Source organism: Peromyscus californicus, unplaced genomic scaffold (genome assembly GCF_007827085.1).
Source record: "Peromyscus californicus insignis strain IS unplaced genomic scaffold, ASM782708v3 Scaffold_8__1_contigs__length_139910024, whole genome shotgun sequence".
In the NCBI taxonomy this organism is placed as follows: Eukaryota; Metazoa; Chordata; class Mammalia; order Rodentia; family Cricetidae; genus Peromyscus; species Peromyscus californicus.
Genome location: NW_026294606.1, coordinates 62,892,771 through 62,916,903, shown reverse-complemented (window position 1 = coordinate 62,916,903; position 24,133 = coordinate 62,892,771). Strand labels below are relative to the sequence as shown.

At 38.1% G+C, this 24,133-nt stretch overlaps 1 protein-coding gene across 5 annotated transcripts in view; it reads left to right on the top strand.

Moving 5' to 3' along the window:
• Positions 1-24,133, top strand: part of Upf2 (UPF2 regulator of nonsense mediated mRNA decay) — a 122,081-nt gene that overhangs the window by 26,695 nt on the left and 71,253 nt on the right. For all 5 annotated transcript variants that reach the window (XM_052727474.1, XM_052727472.1, XM_052727473.1 and 2 more), the window contains 4 exons: positions 1,903-2,097; positions 7,927-8,076; positions 10,296-10,399; positions 16,712-16,797. In XM_052727474.1, coding sequence (XP_052583434.1) covers positions 1,903-2,097; positions 7,927-8,076; positions 10,296-10,399; positions 16,712-16,797 — 535 coding nt within the window. The remainder of the gene's footprint in view (positions 1-1,902; positions 2,098-7,926; positions 8,077-10,295; positions 10,400-16,711; positions 16,798-24,133) is intronic.

Sequence of the window (24,133 nt, the reverse complement as noted above, 5' to 3'; positions counted from 1 at the left end):
TGTGTGTGTGTGTGTGTGTGTGTGTGTGTGTGAAGAGCTTGCATGTGTCAACAGCGTACATGTGGAGATTAGTGGACAACTCTATAGGATTGGTTCTCTTTTTCCACCCTTACATGCATTCTGAGGATCAGACCTGTGTGGCAAATACCTTTTACCCACTGAGCCACACCTCACATGCCTGATTATTTATAGTTTTAGTTTGGAGAGAAGTACAGAAGAAATAAAGCCTATGGGTGGCCTCCTGATTATAAACTAGGAATTTCCTCTTTTCTTTCTTTCTTTTTTAATGTTCTGTGCTTATTACTCTGTGGTTATATGTAAGGAGAGATTGAGGAGGGGATAAGAATGAATACAGACATAGTTTTCCATTCTCTGCTAAGTGATTATATTGGGAGGGGAGGCTGGGGATAATAGTTTATTGATAGAGTGCTGATTTTGGCATGCCCCAGGCCCTGAGTTCAATACTGAGCACCTCATAACCCCAGGAGAAAAGAAAGATTTATATGTTTATCTTTCATCCCTCTTTCCAGCTATTTATTTATCAATTGGTATCATATATAGTAATGTGTCAAGGATTACACTAAGAGGAACGATCTTCTGAATTCAGTATTTATGATGGTCTTCTGCTGTTATCTGATTTGGAGACTTAACTAAAAACTTATGACTTGCCAAGTGGTGGTGGCACACGCCTTTAATCCCAGCACTTGGGAGGCAGAGGCGGGCAGATCTCTGTGAGTTCAAGGCCAGCCTGGTCTACAAAGCTATTTCCAGGACAGCCAGGACTGTTATACAAAGAAACTCTGTCTTGAAAAAAGAAAAACAAAAAATAAAAGTATGACTTGATATTAAAGATGGTCACATGCTGGCTCAGTGGGTAAAAGTACTTGCCTCACAAGCCTAGCATTCTGAATTTGGTTCACAGAATCCTCATGAAGTTGGGAGGAGTGAACTGACTCCTGAAAATTGTCTTCTGACCTCGAACATACATTTGCCCACATGCACACACACATGAAATAATTATAATTGCAATAATTATAATTAAAAAGATGGGCCTGGCAGTGGTGGTTTACACCTTTATCCCGGCACTCAGGAGGCAGAGGCAGATAGATCTCTGAGTTTGAGGCCAGGTCAGCCAGAGCTATTAAAAGAGAAACCCTGTCTCAAAATACCAAACCAAAAAAACAAACAAAAAAACCAAAAACATCACTGGCTGGAAAGATGGTGTGGTTAAGAGCACTTACTTACTGCTCTTCCAGAAGAGAGAGGTTTGATGCCCAGCACTCACATTCAGCATCTATAATTCCAGTTCCAGGGAATCCGGTATACTCATGCAGGCACATGCACACACACATACACACAAATAAGAACAAATAAATAAATCTAAAAAAAAAAAAAAGCTGAACATGTTGGCACTAGCCTTTAATTCAGCATTCAGGAGGCAGAAGCAGGTGGATCTCTGAGTTCAAGACTAGCCTGGTCTACAGAGTGAGCTCCAGGAAAGTCAGAGCTACACAGAGAAACCCTGTGGGCTTAAAAAACAAAACAAGAGCCGGGCGGTGGTGGCGCACGCCTTTAATCCCAGCACTCGGGAGGCAGAGCCAGGCGGATCTCTGTGAGTTCGAGGCCAGCCTGGGCTACCAAGTGAGTCCCAGGAAAGGCGCAAAGCTACACAGAGAAACCCTGTCTCGAAAAACCAAAAAAAAAAAACCAAAAAACAAAAAAAACAAAACAACAAAAAAAGATAATCATGTGTAATCTCAAGTGCTTGTTGATTGAGAAATTCTAGTCAGTTGAAGCAATAGAGATTCAATAACTACAAAATTGAAAACAAAAAGTATAGTGCTATGTCTACCATAGTATTTCTGAAATTATATTATCCACTCATGGTTTGTTTTATTGTAGAGCATGGACCTGGAATCGATATATTTACACCTGGTAAACCTGGAGAATATGACCTAGAAGGTGGTATATGGGAAGATGAAGACGCTCGGAATTTTTATGAAAACCTCATTGATTTGAAAGCATTTGTTCCAGCCATCTTGTTTAAAGACAATGAAAAAAGTCAGAACAAAGATGCTAACAAAGATGATTCCAAAGGTAAGTTATTTTTTCAAATGTTATTTATTATTATTATTGTGCATATTTAATGTGTGCCAGGGGCTGGGGGTAATGCATGTAGATCAGAGGACATCTTTACAGAATCGGTTCTCTCTACCTTCATGTGGATTCCAGGGATCAAACTTGGTTTTCAGCCTTGCAGGGCAAGTGCTTTACCAGCTAAGCCATCTTACCCTCCTTCCAAAGGCAAATTCTCAGTGAAACAGCTGACATTCCATGTGGTAGGAATGAGCTTCAGAATGGTATGTGTTTAAAAACAGTGTATGTGCATTAGATTAAATGAATGAAGTAATAATGAGGAACAGAGCATTAAAAGGTGTTGGTTACCATGTTTTGGTTGCTGTGTAGATGTACAGGCCCATGCCCCCATATGAAAAGTCAAAGGAGGATACAAAAAGTCTTTTCCATGTTACTTTCCACATTACTCTCTTTAGACAGGGTCTCTTGGTTTTTCAAAACAGGGTTTCTCTATTTAACAGTCCTGGCTGTTTGGAACTCGCCCCATAGACCAGGCTGGCCTTGAATTCACAGATCTACCTGCCTCTGCCTCCTGAGTGCTAGGATTAAGCGTGCAGCACTACCACCGGCTTAGACAGGGTCTCTTGCTGAATGTGGAGCTAAGCTGGCAATCAGCAAGCCCTCTTGTCGCTGCTCATGTCATTATTTTGTGTCTCCCCCTCCACACCCATAGTGTTGGAGTTAGAGGTTTAAGTGGCCAAGTCTGTTTTTTATGTGGATGCTGGGGATTAGAACTGATGTTTGTACAAGTGCTCTTACCCACCGAGCTATCTTCCTAGCCAGGGAACATACTTTTACTAGAACCAGTATCTTCACACTAATTCAAATTGATTTGGAAGTGTTTATTTTCAGTATCTTAAAATGAAGTCATATGAGATCTTAGAAGACAAGAGTTTCCCCTGAAAGCATAGGTTTTGTATAGTTACCGCTCTACATAATGTTCTTTATAGGCTAGATCTAGCCAGGTCTCTGTGAGAGAGTTAATTGGCAGAAATCTAAAAGTCTGAAACTACTGATAAGAATAGGAGGTACTGGCCAAACCTTGTTTCTCAGATCCATCTTTATGCTTCTGTTCTAAACCAAACTACTCTCCTGTCTTTGTGTTCCTACCTGGATGCAGTTTTAGCTATTACTCTTTTCTTAAGAATTCTTTTTAATCCTCTTAAGAATTTTTACTCTCCTTACTAATATGTTTTTAAGATTTATATTTATTTTATGTGTGTGAATGTTGCCTGCATATATTTAAATGTCCCATGTGTGTGTAGTGCCTGAGGAGGACAAAAGAAGGAGTTGGACACCCTGAAACTGGAGTTATAGGCAGCTATGAGCTGCCATGTGGGTTCTGGGAACTGAATCTGGGTCCCCTGTAAGGGCAGCAGGTGCTCTTAATTGTGGAACTATTTCTCCAGCCCTCCTCACTATTACTATTCCCTTTTTCTTTTTCTTTTTCCTTTTTTTTGGTTTTTTTGAGATGCGGTTTCTCTGTGTATTTTGGGTGCCTGACCTGGATCTCGCTCTGTAGACCAGGCTGGCCTTGAACTCACAGAGATCCACCTGTCTGCCTCCTGAGTGCTGGGATTAAAGGCATGTACCACTGCCACCCCGGCTTCCTTTTTTTCTTTCTTTCTTTATTTTTTTTGTTGATGTTTTTTGATTTGTTATAGGACTTTTTTTTTTTTTTTTTTTGAGACAGGGTCTCACTTTGTGTCTTAGGGTTTTTATTGCTGTGAAAAGACACCATGACCATGGCAACTCTTATAAGGAAAACATTTAATTAGGGTAGCTCACTTACAGTTTCAGAGGTTCAGTCCATTATCATGATGGGGAGCATGGTGGCATGCAGGCAGACATGGTGCTTGAGAAATAACTGAGAGTCCTATATCTTGCAGGCAACAGGAAGTTGACTGACAAACTTGAAGGTATCCTGAGCATAGGAAACCTCAAAGCCCACCCTCATAGTGACATATTTCCCCCAGCAAGGCCATACCCACTCCAAGAAAGCCACACCTCCTAATAGTGCCATTCCCCATGAGATTGTGGGGACCAGTTACATTCAAACTATCACATTCCAGTCCCTGGTCCCCATAAGCTGGTAACAGTATCATAAAGCAAAATGCATTTAGTCCAACTTCAAAAGTTCCCATAGCTATCACACTCTCAATGTTTAAAGTCCAAAATTTAAAGTCTCTTCTGAGATTCATGCAATCTCTTAACTGTAGTCCCATATAAAAAATCAAAATAAAAAACCAGATCACATACTTCCAACATAAAATGGCACAGGATATACATTACTGTTCCAAAACACAGGGAAGGGAGCATAGTGAGGAAATACTGGATCAAAGCAAGACCGAAAACCAGCTGGGCAAACTCCAAACTCTACATCTCTGTGTCTGATATCAAAACACTCTTCAGATTTCCAATTCTGTTCAGCATTTTTGACTGAAACACACTTCTTTCTCTTGCACCGGTTCCACTCTCTGTTAGCAGTTCTCCTTGGCAGGTATCCCATGGCTCTGGCATTTCAAACATCTTGGGGTCTCCAAGGCAATCCAGGCTTCAACTTCATAACTTTACACAATGGCCTATCTAGGCCTCCATTCAGGGACACCCCCTGACACATGATTGGCCTCAGTAGCTTTATTCCATAACTCCTTTCTTTTATCGTTAACTCTAAATCCAGAACCATATGGCCAAACCTGCCAAGCTCTGTTCTTTCTGGGGCTAGAACATGGCCCCTTGTTCAGTTAACATCTTTACCAGCTTCCTGTCCTTCACTGCCTAAGTTTGGCTGTCCTGAAACTTGCTCTGTAGACCAGGCTGGCCTGAAACTTAAAGAAAATTAGCTGCCTCTGGAGTGCTGGGATTAAAGGATGAGCCACCATACCCAGTGATAGACTCTCCCCCAACCCTTTTTTTTTTCCTATGTAGCCCCAGCTGTTCTGGAACTCAAGAGATCTGACTGCCTCTGCCTCCTAGTGATAGTTTGAATGGTTTAATGGCTTTACTCAAGTTTGGAATACAGTTTAAAATTGTTATCTTTGTCTCTCAAACACTGCATAATTTGTCTCAGACTTAACTACTTCATCATGTATATTATACCTTGACTTTTCTGTCTCTGAGTAAGCAGGTCTTGCCTTGCACCTTTCACACATTACTTACATGTTCCCTACCATACCCCACTTGACTTCTTTGTGAATATTAGTTTAACTTCCTCAGGTAAGTTATACATTTTCTAAGCATAGGAGTCATATTTTCAGATTTTGTTTCCTCTCAGCATTCAGTAGCTTAATGTAGTTGTGAATGTATAGTAGCTAATCAGTAAATTTGTTTGTTTGTTTTCTTTTTGGTACTGGAGATTAACCCTGAGTTAATTGATAACTAAAATATATTAATAAGGAGAGGGCCTGAGGCATGCTAGGCAAACACTTTACCACTGAGCTATAGCCCTATACAGTAAATGCTTTTGTAAAATAAAAAGATACTTCTTCCTTCTTTTTTTCCCTGTATGTGTACACATGTGCCATGGCACACATGTGGCAGTCAGAGGACTACTTCTGAGAGTTGGTTCTCTTTCCATAGTGTTGGCTCCAGGGATCAAAATCAGGTTGGCTTGGTAGCAAGGGCCTTTCCCTGCTGAGCCATATTTCCAATCTATAAATACTCCTTTGATAGCCAGATGTTATGTTTATTACAGTCAAGTTATATCTTTGGTGTTTAGAACAATATATAGTTGAATAGTAGGAATTCAGCAAATAATTGCTGAATGAAGAAATGAGCCAGTGTAGTCTCTACATTTAAAGGCAGCCAAAGCTTTCCTTAGAGCTTTCTTACATCTTTGGTTATAGCATTGAGTATCATGATATAAAGCATTTCTTCCTTCATTGCAGAATTTAGAGGATAGAAGACATGAAACTGATAATATTTTAGGTGATTTGAGTATACATTTAAAAATAGTTTTTATTTTGTATATATTTTTGTGTATGAGTATGGGTACATAAGCATGAATTTTTGAACTTGAATTCTTAAATTTTATTTTATTTTATTTTTTTGAAACAGCATCTCTCTCTGTAGCCCTGGATGACCCAGAACATTATCCTAGACTGACCTTGAACATGTATTAGCCTTCCTGCCTCAGTCTCCTTAGTGCTGGTATTACAGGCATGAGCCACAAAAGCACACATTTTCATTCTTATTCTCTCTCTCTCTCACTTAATAGATTTTTTTTTTTTTAATCTCAAGGAGACAAGAAAGGCTAGTATGGTGAACTCATATTTACCTATCACTCAACTTCTACAGATATCAACATTTTGGCAATTTTGTTGAAGTATGGTTTGGTTCTATTTTATTTATTTCCAGCCATTTTTCCTATGTTAGGTCCATTTGTTTCCTCTAACCTCTTTCCTGATTATTTGTTCTCTGTATTTAGTCTTTTCTAATTTATTTAGTATATTGGTACTAAGTTAATTTTTATATCAAATCATATTTCAGTGTACCTCCTGCATAACCCAGGAAAGATCATACCGCATATACAAGTAAAGAGAGGGAACTGGAGAGATACCTCAGTGGTTAAGAGCTGGCTGTTTTTCCAGAGGACCCAGGCAGGTTTGATTCCTAGCACCCACAGAGCAGCTTATAACCATCTCTCACTTCAGTTTCATGGGATCTGACCCTCCTCCAGTCTCCACAGACATACATTCAGGGAACATATCCATACAAAGAAAATAAAATTTAAAGAGAGAGAGAGAGAGAGAGAGAGAGAGAGAGAGAGAGCTGGGCGGATGGACAGACCTGAATTTATCTTGGAGTTTGAGAGCTTTCCTATGTGAGACCACTCTAATGAACTTTATCTCCTATCTTTAGCATAGATCCTGATAGCATGTAAATTAGCTAGTTAGCCTGCCTCCATCCCTCCCTTTTCTTTTTTTCTTTTTTCTTCCTCTTTACATTGAACAAATACAGAACTGAAGAAGTTTGGTAGCTTATTTTAATGGGCACTAGGAACACAAATATATATATATTTATATATATGCCAAACACTCATACACATAAGATAAAAATTTAAAAAACATTAAGAAAACAGCAGAATTAGAAAGAAAAGATCTGTATTTTTATGGATCAATAAGCTCAGTCTATTTTATAAAAGTCTCGGGCTGGAGAGATGGCTCAGCCGTTAAAGGCTAGGCTCACAACCAAAAACATAAAAGTCTCTAGTTTTCATTCAAATTTGCCAGATATATACCTAAGTTTTTAGGTAAGTCATGTAATCTTGTCAAACTTTATTTATTTATTTTTTGTAGCAGGTTTAAAAAATTTTTGAGAGAAGTTATACAGATTTTGTGAATCTTTAATATTTTTATAGCAGAATTAAAACATTTTGGAGAAGTTACATAGAGTTTGTGAATCTTTAATATTTTTGTATTAGGATTTTAAAAGGTTTTTTTTATGTCTGGATATTTTACCTGCATGTATATTTGTGTTCCACGTGCATGCCTAGTGCCCTTGGAGGACAGAAGAGGTGTTGTATCCCTTGGGACTGTGTTACAGACAGTTGTGAACTACCATGTGGATGCTGGGAACAAAACTTAGGTCCTCTGGGAGAGCAGCCAGTGTTCTTTAGTTGCTGAGCCATCTCTCCAGCCTTGTACAGGATTTTGAATTGACCTTGAATTCAAATATATTTGTTTGTTTTTATATATTTTAATTTTTGCTATATTGAACCCAAGGTCCCCTGCATGCTAGGCAAATATTCTGCCATTATACCCCAGTTTCTTATTCTTTGTTTTTAAACAGAGGCAAAAGAACCAAAGGATAATAAGGAGGCATCAAGTCCTGATGATTTGGAACTTGAGTTGGAGAATCTAGAAATTAATGATGATACCTTGGAGTTAGAAGGTGGAGATGAAGCTGAAGATCTTACAAAGAAACTCCTTGATGAACAAGGTAAATGGCTATTTCATCAGTTTTTATTTTTTGTTATTTTTCACACAAACCTCTTGCCTAAAAATAAGGATCTTTTCTTTTTAATTCTGTTATTTTCTTAATGTTTTTTAAAATTTATTTTATTTTATGTGTATGGCATGTATGTATAATGTCACCATTTGTGTTCCTGGTGCTCATGGAGTTCAGAAGAAGGCATCAGATTTCCTGGAATTGGAGTTAGGGAAGGTTATGAGCCATTGTCTGGGTGATAGGAACTGAACCCCAGTTCTCTGCAAGAGTAACAAGTGTTCTTAACCACTGAGCCATCTCTCCAGCCCCAATTTGGTCTTTAATTATCTTCTTTTCTGTTGTCTTTACTTAGTTGCTATGTAGAATTTGATTTAGGATAGAATCTTACTTAATAGTATGTGACTATTAGCTTTACTGATCATGTGTATTTCAAACATTGTAATTATAAATATGTTAAAATATTTCTTAATACTTTCCCAACAACTTGCTAGCATTGTCCTAATATTTAAATTTGTGTGTGTGTGTGTATTTAGAAATCAGATGACAACCTGGAGTGTTGGTACTTGCTTTTCGCCTTCTTTGAGACAGGGCCTCTTTTTTGTTCTCGGCCTCTTAAGCCAGATAGCTAGCCTGAGTTTGAGGATTCTCCTGTCTTCAGCTCCTGTCGTTCCCTAGGAACAGTGAGATTTACAGATCGGTGTTGCAGTGTCTGGCCTCATGTAGATTTCTGTGGAGTCAAACTCAGGCTCTCATACTTACTCCCAAGTACTTTACCTACACCGAGTTACTCCCCAGCCTCAAATATTTTGATTTTATTACAGTCTTTATTAGGACTTGCCGTAAATATGTTCTAAAGTTACCCTAAAATTGTTGAGATAGAAATGACTAGAATTTCATTGTGTCAGTGTTAATTTTATGTCTTTTAAATTGAGTTGTTTTCTACTTATTAATTAAAAAGCACATTTGTTTCTAAACATTTTCTTTTGATTTTATTTTTAATATCTTGTTTTTGCAGTATAAGGGAATCAAATCCAAGGCCAGGCAAGTGCTAGGATTCTTTTTTTTAAAGAGTTATTTTTATTTATTTGTACGTGTATGTATCCATGTGAATGTATGACACGTGTGTGCAGGTGCTCACAGAGGCTAGAAGAGGGTGTTGGGTTCCCTAGAGCTGGAGTTACAGGCAATTGTGAACTGTCAAAGGTGCCTGCTGGGAACTGAATTACTGTCCTCTAGAAGCACAGCAAGTGCTAACTGCTGAGCCATCTTTCCCTCCTCGTTAGGCTTTTTAATTGGAAGGATACCTCCTATTAGTATGTATTTTCTCTTTGTTTGCTTCATTGTTTTACATAGCAGATTTTGTTTTTCTGTATCAGCAAGGAGAGGGATGGCATGGCTAGTAAATTCCTCAGGCCTAAATCATCATACCAGCTAATGACATCAAAAGAAGAGTTTCTTTCACTGACTGTGTATCACTATCACAAGGACTTTAGTTCTATGCTGTGCTTAAACAGTTGGTCCATCGGATGATAGTGTGCTATGCTTTGGCAGCGTCTACCCTCAAAGTTACACAGAATGGGGAGGCTTAGTTCTTTAAAGGCAAAAGTTGGTAGAACTGTTAATTGCAGAACGTGAGAAAATAAATGTCAGGCAGATAAAAATACTAGATTTATTGTAAAGCTGTATGAATTTTTTGAATATTTTTTGTGTATGTTTAGGATAAAAGTTGTTTATTTATAGTTAGTATCTGAAATAGTGACTTGATAGTATGATTTTAGGGCTATCCAATATCCTTAGCCCTCTAGAAGTACTTTACAAAAGGTTTTTTTCTGGACTGGAGAGATAGCTCAGTGGTAAAGAATGCTAGGACCAGAGTTTGGATCCTAGCACCTGTATAACATGTTGGACATTGTCTTCCTCACGCTTATCACCCCAGTACTCTGGGCAGCAGAGATAGGCTTATTGGCACTTGGGGTGTCAGCCTGGCCAAAAGACATAAGTTCCAGATTCAGGAAGAGATTGGACACCTGACCCCTCCGCCTCTCTGACCTCTGTACAGGCATGCACATCTGCACATATACATGTGCATACACCATACCACATATCCTCTAGATAGTCCATTTTTCAGATCACTTAATAGTTGGATACTTTGTTCTTACAAACTCTGTTTATTTTTTTTTTAACCTATCCAAAAACTAATTTTGTATTAGAACAAGAAGATGAAGAAGCCAGCACTGGATCTCACCTCAAACTCATAGTAGATGCTTTCCTCCAGCAGTTGCCCAACTGTGTCAACCGAGATCTAATTGACAAGGTATTCTTTTTTTTTAAAATGACCTTTTTACTTAATTAAATTTGATAATTTTTAGAAAGTTAAAATTACATCATTTCCTTCTATTCCCTTTCCTTCCTCCAACTCCTCTTGTGTTGTCATTTCCCATGCTGTCATGTTCCTGGCTTTCTCCTTGTTACTGTTAGGTATATATGTATGCATAAATAAAGTTAGAGGACCTCTTCCCTGGTGTGGGGGGGACTGATTCTCCTGCTTTCAGCGTTCCTTAGTTGCCTATAGTTCTTTAAAAGATTTTCCTATCCTTATATAATTTTACAAAAGCACATAGACTTTGAAGAGTCTTACACTGCCAAATATCAGTGGTGTCCCGTTCTGTCCCGTCCGTCCGTCTGTGTGTCATCTTCCCCCCCAGAGGTAGGATACAGAGGTTGAAGATAGTCTGGGCTGTATATTTATTACTATATAGTAAGACCCTGTCTCAAAAGAAAAGAAGAGTAATTGTGATGACTGAGGTTTTTGTTTGTTTGCTTTTTCTTTTTTGCTTTTGCTTTTAGACATAGGGTTTCTCTGTGTAACCCTGGCTGTCCTGGAACTCGCTCGCCCTGTCGACCAGGCTGGCCTTAGAAGTCTGAGATTTGCCTGCCTCTGCCTCTGCCTCCTGAGTGCTGGGATTAAAGGCATGTGCCATCACTGCCTAGTGTAGTCCAGCTCCTTTTTAAAGCAGTATCTGCCATTTTTTCACTACTTTATTTTGGTAAATTTTAGTTTTTTCCCCCCTTAAAACATTTACTGAAGGTCAGTCAGTGGTGGTGCATAGCTTTAATCTCAGCACTCAGGAGGCAGAGGCAGGCGGATCTTTGTGAGTTTGAGGCCAGCCTGGTCTACAAAGCGAGTTCCAGGACAGCCAGAGATGTTAAACAGAGAAACCCTATCTCGAAACACCCCTCCCCCTACAAATTTACTAAAAGATTTATTTCTATTTTTAAGTGAATTTATGTTTTTGGAAACTTCTCATTGTTTCTAATATAATAGTTATCATTAAATGTTGCCTATATAAAAAGGTGGTGGCTCACATCTTTAATCCCAGCACCGGGGAGGAAGAGGCAGGCCAATCTCTTGAGTTTGAGGCCAGAGTAAGTTCCAGGACAGTCAGGGCTACATGGAGAAACCCTGTCTTGAAAAACCATAAAAACCAACCAAACAAACAAAAAACCAAAGAAAAAGGGGAAAAGAAAGAAAGAAAGGGTCTTTGAAGTTTTGAATAATTTTTTAGTGTAAAGTACTCATGATAGAAAAATGTATGTAACTATCATTGATATCCTTTTTACTTTTAAATCAAAAGTTATTCCTCTCTCTCCTATTCTTCCTCATAGTGCTTAGAAGATACCCATAGTTACATAATTTTTCTGTTTCTAGGCTTTCTTCAAATGATTTTGAGACATGTTAGTAACCTTTTATGTGATTGAAACACATTCTAAATTGGATCTTCTCTAGAGTTATTCAGTCAGTGTAGTTTTCAAAAAGTTAGTAATTGTAGAATTTATCTCTGCAATCCTTTTTTTTGACAGCGGTAAAGTACCACTTTTGTTCAAAGTATGTACAGTGTGATGAATATTAATTTTTTAAGCAGTCTGTCCCAAGAACTCTAACTGATGTAGAGAGGAAGCATCCCTCCTAATCTGAGATACTTTTCTAGTTAGAGTCATTACTGACAGGTTTATTGCCGGTAATCTTACAAAATTTATTCCTGATATCTGATGTTACAAACTTTAGTGTCTATAAGCTATGCATGATCTTTTGTATGTAACTGACATAGACCCTATTGTCTGATCTTTTCTTAATTGCCTCTGTTATTTCTTTTTCCTTCACCAAGACCTATATATGCCTTCTGTAAATGCATCCATTCAGTAAATAGAGAAGTAAACTGAGACAACGCTGTACATTCTTATAATCTACATATTTCTCACACAAGATACAGGTCTTGAGAGCTTCCTTATTATGGTTTTCCATTGGAGTGGGATTGACCTAGTTACCTGTTTATCTACTCAAGAGCACTGAGTAAGTTCTGTGATCAGTGAGGCAGATAGCAACTGTTGTCAACGTCTTCCTCCCTACACACTTCACAGAGCAGCTATAGCTGCCATGATTCCCTGTCTTCTTTTCCTTTTCCCTAATAGCCTTTCCACAGGTCCTTCTATCTGTTTGGAAGATGACTGAATCTGTCCCCTGCTAACTTGATACATTCTTTGGCTGTGTTTCCAGAGTGAGAGCAATATCTTGGCATTCCTGCTTACCACCACTCTACATTTTGGTTCGAGTATAAAGCTGCAGATGGAGAAGCAGCTCAACAGTAGTATATATTAGGTACATAATTACTACAACTCTCAAGCTGTACTCCCCTAGTTCTCAGCTTGGTATCAGAGCTATTTCCAATCAATTCTGAGCTAGCTCTCTGAGTGCCAGATAGAACAACAGGAGCCCATTTTTTTCTTTGGACCATCATTTCCTCTTGAGAGGATTTCTTCCATAGTTGCTGTCAGGGTGCCAAATGGCTAAAGAGGGAAAAATATTCGACAATTCGGCAGACAAGTCTAAGACTTTTTAAAATATAATTCAATAATTTTATGAAGCTACAAATAATCTTAAGCTGTATATTTATATACATAAAATAAAAGTTTATAAAGCCAAAGTTTTTCTTATGGATCTAAGTCTGTGCTTTCATTTTACAGATGTGAATGTAAGAGGCTCTCAAGATTACATAGGCAGAATCATACATGATCCAAGTACCTGATTTTATGTGTTATGCTGTGTTTATATTAATTCATCATTGTCTTTGAAATGTGGTTGGGCGCTCCTCCCCCTTGTTATGGAACTTGATTTGTCCTGACAAGATAAAAATACTTGGTTTGTCACTATCTTTATTGTGCTGTTGCCAATTAGAATTCCTTACAGGGTTCTAAGTATCAGTTCTTACACTCTCGATAGACTGAAGAAATAGGTCTTTAAAAGACATTTCCTGTTATATCTTTTTACTTATTTTGTATGCATGTGTGGGCACACAAATGCTGTGGCATGCATGTAGAGGTCAGAGGGAAACTTTGGAAATTGGTTTTCTCCTTCCATGTGCATTCTGGGGATCAATCGCAGATCACAAGCCTTGGCATCAAGAGCCTTTACCCGCTGAGCCTTAGTCTTATTTTTCCAACTTTCAAATGACAAGGATGAGGGACAGTAGGACCTATGTACCATTCATATGCAATGAACAATGTAAAATTATTTGTGTATATATGATGTCATTAACTATGAATATTTTCTTAGGTTATAATTTTCCTTTTAAAGTTTACTTATTTTTATGCGTATGGTGTTTTGCCTACATATATGTCTGTGTACCATGTGCGAGCCTGGTGCCCACAGAAGCCAGAAGAGGGTGTCAAATTCTCAGAACTGTAGTTACCCATAGTTGCAAGCCTCCTTATGGATGCTAGGAATTGAACCCAGGTCCTCTGAAAGAGCAACCAGTGTTCTTAATTGCTGAGCCATCTCATCTATGTTGTTATTTTTTGTAGTTTTTCTAATCTTTAAGTAAAAAGTAAATCAGAGACATTTTTGTGTTCTCTAGTTACTGTGTTATTGTTCTGAAATCTGCTGATGGAAAAATATTCCCAGACATGGGTCACTCAGTATCCATTCAAATGAATTCTGAGCCTACTTGATTCATATGTTGTTTCTTTCACAGGAGGTGAATCACTTTTGTGGATATTCACTCATAAGCAATTCACTTTTGACTTTTTAGTTTCTCTCATAGCTTATAATTATATATATATATACCATTTATCCCAAAGTAAAGAATTTTCTTAAGTGACTTCTGTGAAGAATGCCATTCTTTTTTGTCCCCCATGAATTTGATGACCAGAAAATTTATCTTTGCTTAAAGTAAAACATTGATTATTGAGTTCTATTTTATTTACTTGAGCATTTGAAACAAGTTTTCAAAAAGCTGTTTAATGAGTTGTCATGCAACAGACAAATCTGACCAACCTTACTTGCTTCCCATTTATCCTTATATGGCAGGCACTGACTGGCCTGGAATTTTTACCACCTTGCCTCTGTCTCTTGAGTACATAGGTGTGTGCCACCATGCCTGGATTCTTGGCTTTTTTTTTGTTGTTGTTGTTGTTGTTTTTAAATTATAAATGCTCGGCCAATAGCTTAGACTTGCTTTTTTTTATTTTATAATTTAATTTAATTTTACATATCAGCCACGGATTCCCCTGTCCTCCCTCCTCCCGCCCCCCCTCCCCCGAGCCCACCCCCATTCCCATCTCCTCCAGGGCAAGGACTCCCCCGGGGATTCAGCTCAGCCTGGTAGATTCAGTCGAAGCGGGTCCAGTCCCCTCCTCCCTTCACTCAGGCTGAGCAACGTGTCCCTGCATAGGCCCCAGCTGGCAGTGGTCGAGAGAAAGCCCGAATTGACCTACTCTGGTGATTGGATGGCCAAACACCCTAAACTCTCGTGCTAAAACTCTCATCCAATGACTGTTGGAAGCGGATGCAGAGATCCACGGCCAGGCCCCAGGTGGAGCTCCTGGAGTCCAATCGGCGAGAAAGAGGAGGGATTGTATAAGCAAGAATTGTTGAGACCATGATTGGAAAAAGCACAGGGACAAATAGCCAAACTAGTGGAAACACATGAACTATGAACCAATAGCTGAGGAGCCCCCAACTGGATCAGGCCCTCTGGATAAGTGAGACAGTTGATTAGCTTGAACTTTTTGGGAGGCATCCAGGCAGTGGGACTGGGACCTGTCCTTAGTGCATGAGCTGGCTGTTGGGAACCTGGATTCTTGTTTTTAAAGCTGTCTTCAAATATACTAATTCTGGTAGTTTTCCTACTCTAGTGTTTTTATTCATTTCACATAAACCCTGTGTGTACTAGATACTTACATTCTGTACTTAGCTTCTGATATGTGGAACATTAAAATTTTTTGATATATTTATTTTGTGTGTGTGAGTGTGTGTATATGTTTGTGTGTGTGTGTGAGAGAGAGAGAGAGAGAGAGAGAGGTGGTACTGCTACAGGGAATTTAGAGGATAGCTTATGGGAGTCGATTCTCTTCTACTGTGTATTAGGTCCAGGGGATTAAACTCAGATTGTCAGGCTTGGCAGAAAGTGCCTTATTCTTTTGAGCTATCTTGCCAGCCCCCCGCGTAGAACACTTTAACACAGCTTTCTGTGTGTATCCAACTGGCCTTTGATAATTACAGTAAGAAAAGTCTTAGTTGGGCAGTGGGTGGTACATGCCTTCAATCCCAGCACTCAGGAGGTAGAGGCAGGCAGATTTCTGAGTTTGAGGAAAGCCAGGACTACACAAGAAAAGTCTTTATTGCCTTGTCTATTTTCCTGAAATTCATTTAGATAGATAATAGAAGGTAAGTAGAGACATCCTTCTATTGGCTGGTTCCACCTCTGTAGATTCAACCAACCATAGGTATTAAATATTTTTTTTGGGGAAAAAACTGCATCTGTCCTGAACACATACACTTTTTTAGGTTGACATTATTATCTACAATTATAAAGCATTTATGTTGTGTTACTGTCAGTAATCTAGAGATGATTTAAAGTATATGGGAAGATGTGTCCAGGTTACATGCAAACACTATACTATTTTACATAAGCAACTTGAGCACCTGTAAATTTGCATATCCTGGGAGATTTCTAGAACCAATCTCCTGTGAATACTCAGGGACAATGGTACCAGCTAATTAATGTTTCTATTTTCTAAGAACTTTCTAGAATGTAAATCTTGTCTTGTTTTTCTTTTTATGTTTATATTGGATATAAGACATTGATGAAATACTAGTCTCAGTTTAGTTCCTAAAATACTGTTTTGGTTGTCTTTATTAGCACTAGTAGCTTTCTTTACTTATGTTAAATATTCTTGATGTAACCCAGGGCCTCCCACATGCTAAGCAAGCATTTTGCCACTGAATTGCAGCATAAACTCCTTATCCTAGTATTGATTCACTTGTTTTTAGGCACCGACTTGTCAAATACTCATGGTAGGTTTTAAAGCTGCCTTTAAGTTCTATTCTGCATACAAACTTGCATTTTTTTTTAAAGTAGGAAATATAAAGTTTTAGACTTGTAGAAAGAAAGGACTTTTAGGCTTAATGATTTTGTAGTTTGGGATATGCTTATTGTTTATAATACTAATGTCTTAAAAACTATTTTGGGATGTTTAAGAACAATTACAACATTGACTTAGGGTTTTTACTTTAGTAACTAACTCAAGGATTTTTTTTTTTTTAAGAAAATTGTTCTTTTTCCTTTAGGCAGCCATGGATTTTTGCATGAACATGAACACAAAGGCAAACAGGAAGAAGTTGGTTCGGGCACTCTTCATAGTTCCTAGACAGAGGTCAGTATTTAAAACAGTAATTTGTTGGTAGTAATGTAAGATCAACATTCTTATTGAGTTATTTCTTTAAAATGATCGTTTGACTTAGTTTTGTTAGTTCAATAGGCATTATTATTATTATTAACAGATTCCCAGGACTTTTATTAATTTTTTGTCTTGTTTTGCTCTTATGGAAGTATTTTCTTCTAACATTTACATTCTATTCTAAGAAAAAATACTCCATACTAAAATAACTTGGTGCATGTGGTGCTGCACACTGTGATCCCAGCACTCAGGGGAGCCTGAAGCTCATAGATGAAGTATTTGAGGACAGCCTGGGCTCTGCAGTTGAGACTCCTACCTCAAAACAAAACAAAACAGGCTGCAATTGGTGGCTTACGCCTTTAATCGTAGCACACTGAGGCCGAGGCAGGTGGGTCTCTATGAGTTCAAGGCCAGCCTGATCTATATAGTGAGCTCCAGGCCAACTAAGGCTGCATACTGAGATCCTGTCTCCAAAAAAAAAACAAACCAGAATGAAACAAAAAAATGCTCAAGTGTAGTGGTACACACACCTTTGATTTCAGCACTGTGAGGCAGAGGCAAATAGTTCAATTCAAGACCAGCCTGATCTACATAGTGAATTCCAGGACAGCCAGAGCTATGTAGAGAGATCCTCTCTCAAAAAACAAACAAAGCAACAACAAAAAACCCTAAATAATAAACTCAGTAAGACTAGAAGTAATTAGTTACTTAGTTTATATTTTTCCCCTCTGATAAAAATAAAACATAAATTATGTAGGTTTTTGGGAAGAATTTATATTTTGTATAGATAGGATGATAATTTAGTGTATGTAATTCTTAAGCTTAAATGGAAATTTTCAAGTTGTTTGAGTTATAATGTTAGAGAAGAGATAACCTGCCTAGAGACTTCACTCTGTGAAATTGAAAGCTACATTAATGATGGTGTTGTTAATAACTCAAGACACTCAGTTACATAACCCACAGAATATTTTGATGCTCTGTTATGCTGAGTGAAAATCTCTACCTGTATCTTTCAGAATTTTTCAGACCATTTACCTAGATCTAAAGGAGGTCCACTTCCATTTTTAGATTTTTTTTTTTCTCTTATGAGACAAGCTCTTCAATATCGAGACTGTCCTGGAACTCTTTATATGATCCAGTCTACCTCAAATTTGAGTTTCTCCCGCTTTAAACTTCTGAACAAAAGGATAATGGGTGTGACCACTGTGCCTGGCCATTTCTGTTCAGTAAAAAGTTAGGAAATTTGTCAGGGCTAGAGATGATGCAGTGGTTAGGAGGACTTGTTCTCCAGAGGAGAACCCAGGTTTGATTCCCAGCACCCACATGGTGGTTTATAAGTGTCTAACCCCAGTTCCAGGGGATCTCATTTAATGCCTGACTCTGCCATGACATTGGTGGGCACTAGGCACACATGTGGTACTTAGTACATGCATGTAGGCAAAATACTCATACATGTTAAATAGAATAAATGAATCTAAAAGGAAAAGAAGTTTGTTAACTACTGTGAAAGCTTATAGTGTAGCTAAGATTGGTTCATGCCCCCAGAGATAAGGATTTTATCGAAGATTTTCTGATCCATTGATACATAGAGATTAGAGTTACTTTAGTAATACTAAAATTTCTCAGTGAAACCAAATCCTTACTTTTTTCTTTATCTTAAAAAAAAATATTTTTTTGTTATGGGTTATGAGTGTTCTGCTTGCATGTATGTGCCTGGAACCCATAGAGACCAGAAGAGGTATTGGATCCCCTGGAACTGGATGTAGACTTGGTGGTGTGCTGTCATGGATGGGTGTTAGGAATCAACCCCAGATCCTCTGAAAGAGTAGTCAGTGCTTTTAACCTCTGAGCCATCTCTGTAGCCCCTCTTTATCTTTTTAGAAGTCTTTTTTCAGCAGTGTTATTATGAGCATGTTTTTTCACTTTAATAGGTGAGAAGGACTACTAATACAATGAGATAGTGATTAATAATTAATGTAATTTAGAAAGATGGCTTTTTGTTACCTTTAGCTATTAGATAGTAAATGGGGAGGGGGGGCTGGAGAGGTGGCTCAGTGTTTAAGGACATTAGCTGCTCTTCCAAAAGACCTGGGTTCAATTCCCAGCACCCACATGACGGCTCAAGCCTGTAATTCCAGTTCGAGGGGTTCTGACACCCTCATGTAGACATACACTCAGGCAAAACGCCAATGCACATAAAATAAAAATAAATAATTAAAAAATATATGAAATTGTATACTTAAACAAATTTAAGGTGCTACCAATTAATGTGTACCATTATCTTACGTACAAGTAAGAGAAAAATGTCAATATTATGGTTTTACTGTGAGGTTCTGATTTCATACAGATGAAAATAGGGATAATATATACACCTTGAATTGATGAAAAACTCAAAACAGTTTTCTCCCAATATCTTAGATTACTTTAAAAAAAAACTATATATACATACGTATATATAATAACATTTTATTGACTGTTTTGCGTTCGGGCATGTAGGTGGTACATGCACACGCTTGGTACAGTGTGTGTGTGGTAGTCAGAAGACAACTAAAGAGAGTTGGTTTTCTCCTTCTGTGTAGGTCCTCAGTTTGCACTCAGGTTGTCAGGCTTGGTGGCAGGTGCTATGATGTTGTCTTGCCAGCCCACTTGGACTAATGTTTTCAAGGAATGTTTGCTTTCGTGCTTTTTTCATTTGAATAAAGACATATATCAATACTTATCTAGACTTATTTTTATAACAGTAAGTTTGCAAAATAAAAATATTGTTTAATAGAAGAAACCATTTGATGATGTGGCTTACCTATAAAAGACCAACTTTTTTCTCTGTATACTGGTGCCTCCTCCTAAAAGAAAGAGATCTTTAAAAATTATATACTGTTATTATTGTGTGTACATGTGCACACATGTGGAAACCAAAAGTTATGTCCTCAATCATTCTCTACCTTTTTGTTTTGTTTTGGCTTTTCTTTTTTATTTTTCTTTCTTTTTTTTTTTTTTTTTTAAAGATTATTTATTTATTATGTATACAGTGTTCTGCCTGCACATACTCCTGCAGGCCAGAAGAGGGCGCCAGATCTCATTACAGATGGTTGTGAGCCACCATGTGGTTGCTGGGAATTGAACTCAGGACCTTTGGAAAAGCAGCCAGTGTTCTTAACCTCTGAGCCATCTCTCCAGCCCTTCTTTCTTTTTTTGAGATATGATTTCTCACTGAATCCTGTTCTCAGATTCTACAATGGTAACTACCTAGTGAATTCCAGAAATTCTCCTGTTTTCTTCCTCCCCAGTGCTGGGATTTTAGGTGCATGCCAAAGCACCCCCTTATTCATATGAGTGCTGAGGTGAAACTCAGGACCTCATGTTTGTGCAGTAGGCACTTCACCAAGTGAGTCAGCTCCCAAGTCCTATTATTTGTTCTTTCAGAATGAAGTTTATCTGCATAACTTGTGAGTAGAAAGGTGTAATAGTTCCATTCTGCTAGAAACACAGACTTGAAAATAGTAGGAATTTACAAGTTGAGAGCAGTGATTCTTAACCTGTGGTCCTCGACCCCTTTAGGGGACAAACAACCCTTTTACATGGGTCATCTAAGACCACTGGAAAACATAGACATTTACATTATGATTCATAACAGTAGCAAAATTACAGTTATAAAGTAGTCATGAAAATAATTTTATCGTTGGGGGGTCACCATAATACGAGGAACTGTATTAATGGGTCACAGCATTAGGAAGGTTGAGAACCACTGGTTTAGAAGAAAGAAGAAAAAATGTGAAAGAAAAAGGATACATTTAAATTGGGCATGGTGGTACAAACTTATAATCCCAGCACTTGGGAGATACAGCCTGGAAGAGCAGAAGTTCAAGGTCATCCTCAGATGTATACAATGTTCCAGGCCAACCCAAGATACACGAGCTTCTGTCTCAGATTTTTTCTTTTAATTATATAACATCTTAAAACCCCGAGAAGTAGACTTTGTGGTCTAATATTACCTTAAATGTTTAATATAATAATTTAAGTTGGTTACTTAAACATAGAAAGATGAAAGTATGTTCTAAAATCTAATCACTAAGTAATTAATTAAAGGTCAGCTATATGCTGTGATTATTACAGAAGATACAGTATAATAGTGAACAGCTTGATTTCATTTCTGTATTTGTGTAGTGTTTAAAATTTAAAATTTGGAGGGAAGATAGATTAATAATTCCAAGTTCTATTGTCGAGAAGAGAAAAGCATGACATGACATACTTTAAAATACAGAGTAAGTGGAATTTGAAGATTTAGTCTAGGGCAACTCGAGAAGGTTGTATGAACCAAGGGTTGTTTAATAGGCATACCAAGGAATTAGCTATGCAAAGGATGGTTAAGGAAAGTAAATACAGAGTGGTTCTGATAGATAGCAGTCTGTGCATAGAGATAGAAAGATCATGGCCTCAAACCATAGCAAAATCCCTTTCTTGGATTCCCTCCCATGTCTGGAGGACATAGTTTTGTATACTGTAAGCTGTAGGAAGGAAGCCATATTTGCTGCTTTATCGCTAGCACTTAACACAGTGTTTGATATGCAGAAGTTGATAAAATTATGTGACATGTTTAGTTTTAATGCCCTTTTTAAAAATGTAGTTTATAGATTGAATCTTAATTCTTTTTTATTTCCGAGACAGAGTTTCACTGTGTAGCCCTCGCTGACCTGGAACTCGCTCCATAGACCAAGTTGGTCTTGAACTTAGAGATCTACCTGCCTCTGCCTCCCGAGTGCTGGGATTAAAGGCAGGTGCCACCACCTGCAGGCTCAATCTTAATTCTTAATTCCTCTTTTAAAATCCTGATATCTATAGAGTGACTTCTATAGAGTGACCTAGTGAATATCCTCTGTTTTCCCCACTTCCAGAGGGGAATGCTTTCTACTATGTGGGATTCCTTTGTTTTTTATTGGGAATGGTGACTCACCTTTAAGCCTTATCACAATAGCTGTCTAGCTGAACAGCTGCCCTGTTTTCCCTTGTGTAAAATAAATGTAGTGTTCTTTAGTGTCCTTCTAACGTTTTTCCATGGAAGAAATCAGGTACATTCTTTTACAGTTGGTTGACTTGCTAAATGTATTGTTTCCAGACTATGAAAACAATCAGCTCTTCAGGAGACAGAGAATAAAAGCTTTGAATTTTGCATATATCTGTAAATAACTGGGTATTGTAGTATGTGCCTATAAACCTAAAACTTGAGAGGCTGAGGCAGAAGGTTTGCTCTAAGTTTGAGGCTTGCCTGAGCTAAATAGTAAGCTAAAGGATAGCTTGGGCCACAGAGCAAGATCCTGTCTCAAAATGAAAAACAAGAAATAATGCTTTGTTTTAAAATATTTGAATTAGTTTTATATACTATTTAAAAAATTAGTTACGCTGGGCATGGTGGCGCACACCTTTGAACCCAGCACTTGCGGGGCAGAGGCAGGAGGATCTCTGTGAGTTTGAGGCCAGCCTGGTCTACAAAGCAAGTTCCAGGACAGCCAGAGCTGTTACACACAGAAACCTTGTCTCGAAAAACCACACACATACACACACATTCCCCCCTCCCATAGTCTCAATACCAGAAGTCTAACACATCTTTTAGTAAAAAGTGTCCCTCATCTCATCTCCCTATTTACCCAATTTCCATGTCTGCTAGTGGAAGACTACTGTCTTGGTTCCTAGATATATCCTGCTCAGGTTTCTTTTTCATATACAAGAAAATACAAGTTTAGATTCTTCTTTTTACGCAAAGAGTAACCTCTTATGTATATCTTTCATTACTATGAAAAGATCTCCTTTATTCATTTTTATAAGGCTGCATGCAGTGTTTCTCCTCATGGATGTATCATATTTAACCATTCCAGGCTTTCTAGCCTTTTCCTGTTATTGACAAAGCTATATTTGTACTTCCTTTCTCTCTTATTTGTATTAGCCAGTGGCTTATCAGTTTTGTGGGGTTTTTTTTCCTATCAAAACTTCCCCTAGCTTTTAGATTTATCATTAATTCTATTGTTTTCTATTAATAATTTTTGGGGCCAGGCGGTGGTGGCGCATGCCTTTAGTCCCAGCACTCGGGAGGCAGAGGCAGGCAGATCTCTCTGAGTTCGAGGCCAGCCTGGTCTACAAAGTGAGTTCCAGGAAAGGCGCAAAGCTGCATAGAGAAACCCTGTCTCGAAAAACCAAAAATAATAATAATAATAATAATAATAAATTTTTGGCTTTTATTTTTATTTATTTCCTTCTTTGGGATTATTTCATTTATTTTGTTTCTTTTCTGTTAACTTCATATATATCTTGGCCTTTGAGTGTGGATCTAGCTGTTCTATAATTTTTACATATGTTGACTTAATGTTTTCTAGAAATTCTGCATCTTTCTATGATACATGTATAATTTGGCTTGTCTCTGAAGAAGATGGTCTGGTCCCTAGTGATGCTAGAATTACAAGCACCCGCCAGTCTCTTGTTATTCTAATTCTCAGTCTCCTCATTCCCATAAATTCAGAAACTTCTTTATCCCTTGAATAAGAGAGATAACTGGAGCTCTCAAAGGTGGTTAGGTGTCGGGGTTGGAAGAGGTGGGGGAAGAACACGAGTGGGGTTTAGTATAAGCTGGTTAGACTATTCTGGGCTAAGAATTGTTAGGGATAACTCTTTGAGCTATCTGGATCCTATAAGGTTGGCTTGAACTCTCTTGAAAGAGCAAGGAAATTTTATCTGTTTAGAATCCTGGCTTCCTTAGCCATCCATGCATATATCTTCTTTGGGCCTCCTGCTTTAAAATGCTCCTCCTTCCTATTCCTTTTGTTCATCCTCCTCCCTAAAGAGGAGGTATCCTACAGAGTGTCTATTCTTTGCTGTGTCTGGGATTCCTTTCATCTAACTGACCTGGCCAAAAGTATGCTAGCAAAACCAGAATAGATTGTTTAGTAGTTGTTTTACTGACTATGACCATGAGTCCGTAAGTTATATGTGGATCATGGTAGCTGTTTTATCTAGTCTATACAGTTTGTTGAGGAAAATGCTGAACTCTTAAGGACTTTTATCCTTCTTTTCCCTTTTTAAATAAGAACTTCAGGGACTGGAGAGATGGCTCAGCAGTTAAGAGCATTGGTTGCTCTTCAGGAGTACCTGGGCTCAGTTCCTAGCACCCACATAGCAGCTCACAGCTGTCAGTAACTCCAGTTCCAGGAGATTCTCAGACATACTCAGAGATCCTCACACAGACATAAATGCAGGCAAAACACCAATCAATGCTCATGAAATAAAAATAAATGAATCATTAAAAGATGTAAAAATATGGCTGACT